The sequence below is a fragment of the Rosa chinensis genome, chromosome 7 (assembly GCF_002994745.2).
Source record: "Rosa chinensis cultivar Old Blush chromosome 7, RchiOBHm-V2, whole genome shotgun sequence".
Taxonomy (NCBI): domain Eukaryota; kingdom Viridiplantae; phylum Streptophyta; class Magnoliopsida; order Rosales; family Rosaceae; genus Rosa; species Rosa chinensis.
Window position 1 is genome coordinate 6359244 of NC_037094.1, and position 10678 is coordinate 6369921.

Consider the following 10678-nt stretch of genomic DNA (forward strand, 5'->3'; position numbering starts at 1 on the left):
GTTGAATTGTTATTAAGTTAACAAAGATCGAGAGAACTGTTGTGATGGTCAGAGCCACATACGGATGTCAAAGTGTAGGGTTATGATGATTACTATGACTTGAATTTCTTGTCTTAATATGACCTCCTGAACTAAAACTATATGCAGGGGTTACTATGAATTGTTTTGATTCTTTGAATTGTGATTGCTTTCCCTTCTTCTTGATTGTATTGATTGATGGTTTGATTGATGTTTAATCCATAGTGGTGATGATTGTGCTCTATGTGAGGATAGAAAGGTGATTCATTGTTTTCACCTTGATGTCATGATTGATGACAAAGGCTTTCGGTGGGAAGGAAATGAGTGTGATCTTTGTGACTCGCCGTTGTGCGTCAAAGGATTTCCAAACATTACTTGAGGAGGTTTTGTTTGACTGGAATTTGTGGAATTGGATGCTAGGTTGAGAATCTGAGCATGTGGTTTTAGTCACGAGTTGACCTACGTAAGCATGTTATGGAAGATTATGAAACAGATGGTTGTAGTTGTGAGTTATGTGTTTATCGTTGTTTAGGTTGAGGTGACTTAAGAATGTGTTTATGCTTTGTGGTTTTGAGTTTACTCATACGGGCTTACAAAAGCTTACCGGGTTTGTTGTGTGCAACTCGGTGCACCATTCAAACGGTGTATGGGTTAATCCTGCAGGTCAGGACAATCATGCCTGAAGCTGAGATTGCGTGCTTACAGCTATATGGTAGGAAGCTAATTTTGTGACTTTACCGCTGGAAAGACTTCCGTTGTAGTAGCTCTGAGGAGCATTTACGTTTTATTTTGTTGTGACAATTTAATTCGTAAGCTTATGTAATATATGACTTTGTGGAGCGGGTTTGTATTGATATAGAGGGTTCAAGGCATCAGTATGTACTTGGTTTTAAGGGAAAATGTTCCCAGATATTTTATATTGATGGCTGAATCATCACGCATGTATAATTATGAGATTATATATCTATTTTTATTTGTGTTAAAAATTAGGGACGTGACACTTTGAGTGCAGGCACAATCATTCAACCTGACCCTCCCTACAAGACCTTGATAGGGACTTATTTTAAGCAAAACTGAAAATAAACTTGAACCAAAACATGTCAAAAATAAAACCCAGAACTGAAAATAAAAGGCAGCCTAACAAGGGCCCAAATATGTGGCCCAAGACCACCAACCAGCCCAACCCAGAAGCTCCCACCAGCCTGCAAGCCTCCAACCTGAGTGCCACCTGCCCCGTGTCTCCCCCATACTACCGCTACCTCGTCGGCATCTGACAACGACTACCGCCCAGAAATATGGACTAGGATGGATCTTGGTTTAGATCGCTCCAACACCAGATCAATGATCGCAATCCCTTCCATCGCTGCACACACATTAGACCACCATAAACACCACCACTCACAGCCCATGGTAGTTTCCACCAACCCATGCCGAACCACCGGGCACCACCACCTGCAAAGTCGCTTGCCATTCTGCAACCCAGATTGAATTCGATCTAAATTGGATCCCCAAACCTTCATTCCATCATCCAGTTCCTGGTTACTTCCACCCACTTTGGACCCTGCGCACAGCCATTGAGCTGCCTCTTGGCAAGGGTCCCGTCCGGCCACGCTCATCACCCGCTATCCAGGCCAGTAGCCACCGCAGGTATAGAAGCGCAGTCGGACGAGAAGGATTTCTCTCTTAGGGTTTTTTTTTATTCTCTATGATGTTTTCTTGGTCAATGCCATAAGTGAAGCAGAATCTCTGGTTTTAATTCTTTCAAAAGTTATATTAGATGGATTCAAAATTTGCTCACCACCAATACTTTGGTGGTGATACCATCACTCAATATAAAACTGTCATATGTTATTGTGAGGGTGACTTTGTGATTTGGACTTTTTGCAGTCTCCTCTTGATTAAGCGAGACTAGGCCCAAAATTGTTCAAAGGTTGGACCTGAGAACAACTTCGTTGTAACCCGCTAGAAAATAATAGCAGCTATTTGGCTTGATGATAACAGCAGCGATTGGAGTTAATTCTCACTCGACCAGAACTTATAGGTATATGTGGTGTGGGAGCTAGATGTCTGGGAGTTTAGCAGAGAGAGAGTTCCAGCAATGACATGATTTATGGGTTTTGGGTTAAGGTCGATTGGGAGGAATTGATGGCTAGGGATTCAGAGATAGAGCTTGATGTTTCTGGGTTGTTGTGGCTTGCTTCCAACGGTGATGAACCCGCCTCTTATAGTGGAGATAGGAGGGGAAGATTCGTGCTAAGAACCGAGGGTTTTGAAGTGGTATTCTTAGTTTTGGTGGGGTAATCCTAAAGCTTTCAACTTTTGTTTTCTCCATGAAACCAAAAGGGTGAAAGCTGGGTCTTACTATGAGAGGGTAGGTCGGTGGTATAGGCACAGGGCTGTGAAGATCCCAGATTTTGTGCTGCTGTGATCTTTGAGGAATTCTAATCCTTTATTTTCTGCTATTGTAAATTGTAATCACAAAGTTTGAGGACTATTGAAAATTGAAACAGGATTGCTGGGTATATGAATCAGAAAGCTTCTCCATGGATTCTGGGTTCTTGCCAAAAATGGTGAAGCACCAATCCCAGCAGCAATCTTGATGGAGAGATATTCTGGTTTGGGAGAAGAAGATGGTTTCAACGGGCTTTGGGCTAGAAGTTGTTGTAATGGACTTTGGGTAATGGACTTCAGGTAAAAAAATAACTCTAGTGGGCTTTAGGTTTTTGCTGGGCCTGTTTTCACCTCTCTACTAGCCTTTGTTAAGATTCTAGACCCTTAAGCATGAATTTTGGTCCCCAAGCCCAAATTGTCGATAGGCCTTAACTTAACAATAGGCCTCACAGAATCCGTTACCTGCCACACCACATCCCTCCGTATAAGCCCCAAACATAGCTTGGGTCTACGCGTATCGCATGGTAAGTAAGCGTGTTGGCTCCTTTAAAAATGCATGTCAATTGTTTGAGTATTTAGGCTTCTCGTATCGCTTGCTAAATAAAGAACTTCCTTGTGACGCGAAATGGGCTTGCTGAAAGGCCCAATTAGGTTACGAGGTTGATGACTCGTTCCCTTTGCCTATCACTCGTTAAATTCGAACTTGTGGAAATTTGGGTATCAACAGTTATAATACATAATTATAGTTAATTATGATGTTTTATTTAAAAAATAAATTTTAAGTTTTAAATTAATTCTACATGACATGGCAAGTTTTAATAGGGTGGTGATGTCACCACAAAATAAAAATGGTGAGCAAATTTAAATCCACACCTCTAAAATAGAGTATTGTTTACCAACTAAAGCTGCTTAAGATTATCCAATAGGGCTGGTCTGGTGGAAGCATGCTAGGTTGCAAGTGGGGCGGACGCTGCAGGGCTTTTCCTGGTAATAAGAGGTCCATGGTTCGAACTCCAGCTTGTGAAAAACATCCCTTGGGGAGGGGCCATACCCAAGTTGCTTCCGGGTCCGAAGTGGTTGCTCACTCAGTCACCATTTTTTGTACCAAAAAAGCTGCTTAAGATTGTTTATCAATACATTAAGAATCTCGAATTCGAATCTTTGATTTCTGTTAATTATCAAAACTTTGTATTGTTTTAAGGAAATTTGTGCGGTATATTGATGTACTAACCCCAGCTTGTGAAAAATATCCCTTGGGGTGGGGTCATACCCAAGTTACTCCCGGACCCAGAGTGGTAGCTCACTCGGCCACCATTTTTTGTACCAAAAAAGCTGCTTAAGATTGTTTATCAATACATTAAGAATCTCGAATTCGAATCTTTGATTTCCGTTAATTATCAAAACTTTGTATTGTTTTAAGGAAATGTCTACGGTATATTGACGTACTAATACATTTAGTAGACTAATTTTTTTATTTTTAAATAAAAATTAAAGAGGATCAAAGGATTTCACTCCTATCCCCATGGTGACTCGAACCCATGACCTGAATCTTAGGTAGTGGATGCTCTAACCATTGAGCTAACACCACTTCGTCATAGATTAAATTTAATTCAAATATAGACTGACTCTATACATAAGTAGACTAGTTTCACTTGATCTCAAATTAGTTTACTTCTGTATCGAAGTATCGAACTAGTCTACTCAATTAATATATTAATACATTAATGTATTGTATACGGACCTTTATTCAATTTTTAAATCGTAAATACATAACATGTAAAACTTACGAGTGTTTGTCTGGTATCTGCCAATCTGTCATGCACAGCATGAAAAATGAGGTTCAAAAGAAAAACAGCATATCTAGGCATCTGACCTGTTGTCCTAAACTCTTACCAACTCCTCATTGTACCCCTTCAGTCATAACCTGCCCTGCTCCTTCACCAAATCACATGAATCTGTAGAGAAGAACCAAACACAATCAGGCTGCTTAAATTCAATACCAAAATCATATTTTTATTTAGCAGATCTTAACAGTAACAGTGTGGTGCCCAAAATATAATTTAATACACCCTCTTATCTTTTTTTCATACTTCCTCTTGTGGATGGAATAAGTACTATTCCAAGGACAAATGTTCGTTGTCTCAAAAATAAGAAACTGGTCTGACATTGGCAAGGGTCTCAAAAATAAATTATGTTTACAGACACTGGCGGACCTAGTTAGGGGCAAATGAACGCTCATGCGCGTAGTGAGTTTTTATCTGTAGTGGAGTTGATTGATGATTTATCAGATATCAGACAAAATTTTAGTTTAAATATTAACATATATGTCCTCTTTTAGCTTAAATATTAACATATATGCCCTGAGAGTAGGTTAAAATAAAGTGAATATGTCAATGTCCCCATATAAATAAAATCTTGGGTCTGCCACTGTTCATTGACGAAAACCTGTAGACAAAGTCGCAAATAATTAAACAAACACTTTTACCGACGAACATGTCATCGGAAACGTTCTACAAAACTTGATGGCATCCCTCAATTTAGTTCTGTATTACTGTCGGACAAAGTGTCATCAACAGATGCCATTTGGTCTATAGTACTCCAAAGCCAAACTTTGAATCTCCACAAAAGAATTAAGAAAAAGAAGTGGGTTGAAGAGCATTTAGCTGAGGATGAAAGAGTGGCTGCCACCAAACCACCAAAAATTTAATTTCACAAAATGAAATTTCATGCACACATGCAATCTTTCTGAATGTAAGGCTATGAGAAGATGCCAATCACCTATACTATACACACTTGTATTTTGTATACACATCTAGCCTAGTCTAGGGGAACTAACACTGCACAAGAAATTCTGTATAATTTCTGAGCTGACAAACAAATTAAAGAATCATGTAAATTGGACTCGTATAAGATGAACGGATACAAAACAAAAGCAATCCCCCCACCACTGTTGTTGACACCTTGGTAAGACTGCAGTTGAAATCAATTACTATCGTTGCACCTGGCATGACCTGACCGGACTATAATACAGTTGGGTAAATCTTCAACGGTGCACACTAGGTAAACCTGGCAAGACTGTCAATGATACTGCATTGAACAAGCGCCAAGAATTATTGATAAATACCAGCGGTGATTGCAATGATGCAAATCACTGTCTAAAAAATGCCAGCTTTAGGCCTCATGATTCTGGCCGGACAAAGGGTTCTTAAAAACGAGTCGGTAACCCATAATTGTGGTAGGTTCTGATATGTCCGTCCCAGCCGGCAGTGACAATCACGAGGCCCCACATATGCGAAGAAGCAGACATGCTCTGACAAGCATTCTTCAAAAACCTGTACTCTGATCTAGACATTGTTGGGGAAACAGGCACCGGGAGCACGGGACTTGAGTTTACTAGTTTCTCTTCGGGCCAAGTTGGAGTTCCCTTTGGCAATGACTCCAACAAAAACCCACGACCCAGAGAGAAGCAATCAGGTGAAGAGAGATGCATTTTCTGTTGTGTTCTCTCATCGAAATTGTGAAGCTTCAGTGGACTATCAAGGCTGCTTCTTCCCTGAGCATCCCCAATGAATGTAGGGGATGGAAGTGTTCCTGGGAGATCGTTCACACCATTCCAAGGTATCGCGATCATCGAGTTGTGGGACACGAAACTCTCACAAGACCTTATGTTCTTTGATCGTGAAGAGGACGTGTCCTGGCTATTGTAGTTCCAGATGTGAACACTTGAATCCTCACTCGCCGAAACAATGTGGTTTCCATCTGAGGTAAAAGATGCAGAAACATGGCTTCCTCCACTTCGCAGACCTAAAGAGGAAAGATAGATCAGTAAATGATAGAACTGATGTAGACTAGTTTGGACACAAGGGAGACCAACCAGGGTGGCTGGGGAGATTTGACCTCTGGCACTGGATGTAGGGGCAATAAAAACTAATTGCAAATGATGACACATACCCTTAAATTTGCAGATGACCTTAGACCCAGAAATGACACGTACTACTGAATCAGCAGAGGTGACCATAACCTTGCTTGGGTTGCTTGGAGAAAACTGAGGAATATATTATATCAAATTAGTAAGCGGTGGTTAAACACAGAAGTGAAATGGGAAGAAATAAACTTGTCAATAAGCACCTGCAAGCCAGTAATCCTCTTTCCCGCTGACTTCTTTTTGCCCTGTATGCATATCTCAGCATCCAATTTCAGGTGATTATCTGAAAGCATAGAAACCATGTCACGAACTACCAAAATAAAACAAAAAAAATAAGAAAGCTCTAATAGCCAAGGGCTAGATCAAAGCCCTAGCCCATAGGAGAAGGGTGCCTAATAGCTCAGATACGACCTGAAGTTATTCTATTTCTTTTTTATGTAGGTCAGTTACATGAAAAACGGAATTTAATGATCTAACATTAGAGAATTTGCTAAGCATTCAACATAGAAACTCATATCAAGGAAATTATCTTAGATCAAAGGGATTTTCTGGGAACAAAGTATATTAACTAAAGCAAATATCAGAAATTCCATTTCTCCCACTATGCTACACAAATTGGATTTTAGCTATAAAAGTGCTAGAGTGGCATACTATATTTCAGTACTAGTGAAATGTTGTATACCTATGATATTATAAAAGCAGCAATTTCCGGTGACAAAGCCCACAATTCCTCCCTGCAAGCATTGAGTAACAAAGTTAGAAACAATAACCTAGGCATAAAGATTTTCCTAGTGAATAAAAATCCAACTGACCTCTCCATCAGGACGATAAGATACAGCAGTGACTATCTCGCGAACATCAATATAATCCACAACCAGACAACGAATAATTTCCCAGATGCGAACTTTTCCGTCAATTGAACCACTGATGAAATAATTATCATCCAGAGGGTTGAAATCAACACATGTCACTGCATAAATTATAACAGCAATTATAAACACAGCATAACTACTTAAATTTGGGAGAAACATTGAGTTCATACTAACAGAAACAAGCAATTTGATATATTACATTGTTACAGGAAACTCAAACAATTGGCAAAGCTTACCATAATTATTATGAGAGAAAACTCTCAGGCATCTGTCACATCCCACTTGCCATAGTCGAACTGTCTTATCAACAGAGGATGAGAGCAGAAACTGCAATGAACACACAGAAGATAACCACAACATTAGTTTCATCAAGTTTGGTAAGTTAATATAGACATCGGGAAAAACATCCACTTTCCTGCAATTCAGTAAACATTAAATAATTAAACCATATCATTAACTATGAAAGCAAAGCCAAAAGATTTACTAACCCCATTCTTTGACCATGAGAGATCCAAGACATCACCACTGTGTCCCTGGAATTCGTGCAGAGGCTTCTCCATTAAACGGAAAATCTTTGGAGGGAAAATCACACAAGCTGAGTCTGATGATCCACCCAATTTCTTCGCATTACTTTGTTTCTCTTTGTCCACAACCTGAGAGCCTAACTTAGAAAATGGATTCATTTTGAAGTATAGAGAAGAAGGATCATTCGCAATATCAAATTTGTCTATTCTCTCATCCTCAATCACCTTCCATACACGGACGATACCATCTTGACCAGCACTTGCCAGGTGTTGCCCATCAAGACTGAACTTCATCGACAAAATTGACCCCTTGTGAGCCGAAAAATTTTGCCCACCATAAAGAGAAGACAGTTCCTTGCTCCGCATTTTACTTGATTGAACCCGGACTCTTTGCATCCCTGTCCGTGTTGCAGATTGAAGACTGATGGGGCTCAGTGCAGCCTCAGGTTTATCAGCAACACACATCCCATTGCGTAACTTCTTTAACCATCCTCTTTTAGTCTTCTTTTTTGCATCAAGCAAGTACCTAGCGTTTTCAACTTCTCTCTGCAATAATTGCTCAATTGAAGGAGATGGTGCTGGGGCACGGTTGGAATGAATCTCCCCAGAACTGACCAACTGATTTAGTCTCAACTCACGGAATCTGCTGAGTATGCAATTCTCACCCAATTCATCCACAACAAAGTCCCTTCGATCATTCAATTTCCTCGTTGGAAATTCAAAATTCTCATCCAAAGCATTTCCTAGTGATACTCGAACTTCACTTGATGAAGAAGACACTGTACACTGATTTGAGCAACACCCCTCTTCAAATCCTGAAGTTCTCAACACCACCCCACTGTCTTCTTTCATTCTATCAATACCCATTTCACTTCTGTCAATAAAGAAGCCATCATCTGATTCTTCTGTCATACTCAAATTCCGATCTAAATCCAAACCCATCCATTTGAGGAACCTATGGCGGCGCTCATGAACACTTTCCGGGTTCTTACCCCAACACTCATACCTTGAAAAAACCGAAGCAATAGGACTACAGTCCTCACAGCAATCTGCACCCCAATCTGACACAGAAGATAGGTCCTCCCTGGTATCATAAAATTGATCCTCACACTCTTCACTGTAACTCCCCATAAGTTAATTGCTCTCTTCCCCTCTGTTTTCAACCCATGAAATCCCGAGTCAAAAACTTGAAGACAAAACAAATTCAGACCCTCAATTATGCTCTAAGCTATCAATTATATGGCATAAAATGTAATCTTTCCCTTTCTATAAACCCAATTTTCAAACTTTCAGTTACCAAAACACCCAATTCAGATCCTGAAGTATTCTGACAATCAATCCACTCACACACAGCAATCAAACCCAAAACAGACCAATTGAATCAAAACCCAACAAACTGTTTCCACAGCCAAATGAAAATCTAAGAGATAAAGAATCAAACTTTGGGGAGTTTTGCTCACCTGGGTTTTGGTCAAACCCCAGAAATCTACAGCCTCATGGGGATTTCCACTTTCCCAACTCCTTCCCACTTGAGGAGGCAAAGAATACTACAAACAAAACAAAACAAAAAAAATTGAAGCTTTAAACAATTAATCTAAAGTGAAAACGAATCAGAGGAAAAGGGCAAAAATTTGCCTCGGGTTTTGCGCCTAGTACCACGAAGAAGAAGAAGAAGAGAGATAGGTCCCAGGCTGGAAGGTGCTTGCTCCTCGTGTTTTGCCCTTGTAGAAATTCTGTGTCTTTCTCTCTCTATCCCTATCTTTCTCTCTCTGCTTCACAGTGACTGATTCAACTGTGATTCGTACGGTTCTTCTTCTTCTTCTAACCTCTGTAAAGTTTGCTCCTGTCTTTGTTTTTACTTGCTAGCAACAAAACCCAACTCGTTTTCTTTCAAAAGAAAAGAAAAAAAAACCCAACTCGTTTAACGGTGTCCTTTTCCCTCCATTTATTACAGTCCCTCTTTCCTTCTCTCTTCTGGTTTTTCAATGTTTTTGGCAAGAAAACTATTTTCCTTTTTTTTGTTTTTTAAATCGTTGTGCTTTTCAAGAGAATAATCTGTATTTTACTGTAACAATGGGCACAGATTGAATTTGAATCCACGAAAAAAGGGAAGAAATCAAGAAATTTAAGTGCTTTTCTTTATTTTACTCGTGATTTTTAGGTAGATGTATGTCTTTGACCAAATGTTTGGACTTCATTGATCAAGCAATTCTTTTCCTTCTAATTGCCTACCTTTACTGAAAAATTAGTAGTCTAGGGCCTCTAGGCACAAGTGTAGGAATTTGTTTGATGGTGTACACATTGGTTTAGGGTTTCTACCCTAGGTTTACTTGAGTAACTGTGTGCAAATTAAGAGCTTGATACATTGTATTTCAGTCATTTCCTATCCTCCTCGATTCAATAGTTATTGATAATGTTGCGGTGTTTGTGTCCCCTTAGTTGCCTACTGATTTTCGTTTGAGTAATGTTTACTATTTTGTTTCTTTATGTCATTTAAGACGGTTGTGAATGTCATAGCTGAACCTAATAAATACAGTCTAAAACATAGTTGCTTTAGACTACCGCTCTCTCAAACATCTGATCTTAGATAATATATATACACACACATTATTATTATTATTATTACTTATAATGTTTTTGTTTGATAAAATATATGTTTGTTTTCTATGAAAGGTGGCCTTTTAAGAATTGATCAAAACAAGAAAAGGTAACCCTTAGCTTTTAAGAGAAAAAACCATTATTTGTTCATATCGTCATGAGTGGCTCACGTCCTTTGTTAATTTAATCAGTTAATCACAAGTTGGTCAACTCCATTCGTAGTGAAGCTATTTTACTATTCTTTGTGGAAGACTGGAAATTGGGTACTTTAGACTATTCGCCCCTTGGTGAAGCTAGTAGTGCAAAGCCTTTGCACCAAACAAAATGGAGTTGACCGACTTAGCCTTTGG

General features: G+C 39.4%; 1 protein-coding gene across 2 annotated transcripts; it reads right to left on the bottom strand.

Moving 5' to 3' along the window:
• Positions 1 to 5039: 5039 nt before the first annotated feature.
• LOC112176650 (WD repeat-containing protein 44) lies at positions 5040 to 9626 on the bottom strand. Of its 2 annotated transcripts, none has more exons than XM_024314685.2 (9): positions 9387 to 9626; positions 9191 to 9277; positions 7695 to 8883; positions 7443 to 7533; positions 7147 to 7304; positions 7017 to 7068; positions 6538 to 6617; positions 6361 to 6454; positions 5040 to 6213 (listed from the first exon to the last, which is right to left on the bottom strand). In XM_024314685.2, the coding sequence occupies exons 3-9, from the start codon at positions 8859 to 8861 to the stop codon at positions 5615 to 5617; spliced, it is 2241 nt and encodes a 746-aa protein (XP_024170453.1). In that variant the 5' UTR covers positions 8862 to 8883; positions 9191 to 9277; positions 9387 to 9626; the 3' UTR covers positions 5040 to 5614. The 2 variants fall into 2 exon arrangements, with proteins under 2 accessions (XP_024170453.1, XP_024170454.1); XM_024314686.2 differs by having other exon boundaries at positions 9366 to 9626.
• Between the last annotated feature and the right edge of the window lie 1052 nt (positions 9627 to 10678).

What these genes read in the sequence shown, in the direction of transcription:
- LOC112176650 (XM_024314685.2), bottom strand. Translation starts at nt 8,861, where the DNA reads ATGGGGAGTTACAGTGAAGAGTGTGAGGATCAATTTTATGATACCAGG. An exon ending in TTTCTCTCATAATAATTATG is followed by an intron (nt 7,305 to 7,442) that starts GTAAGCTTTGCC and finishes TAATTTATGCAG; the next exon opens with TGACATGTGTTGATTTCAAC. An exon ending in GGTCATCTGCAAATTTAAGG is followed by an intron (nt 6,214 to 6,360) that starts GTATGTGTCATC and finishes TTTCCTCTTTAG; the next exon opens with GTCTGCGAAGTGGAGGAAGC.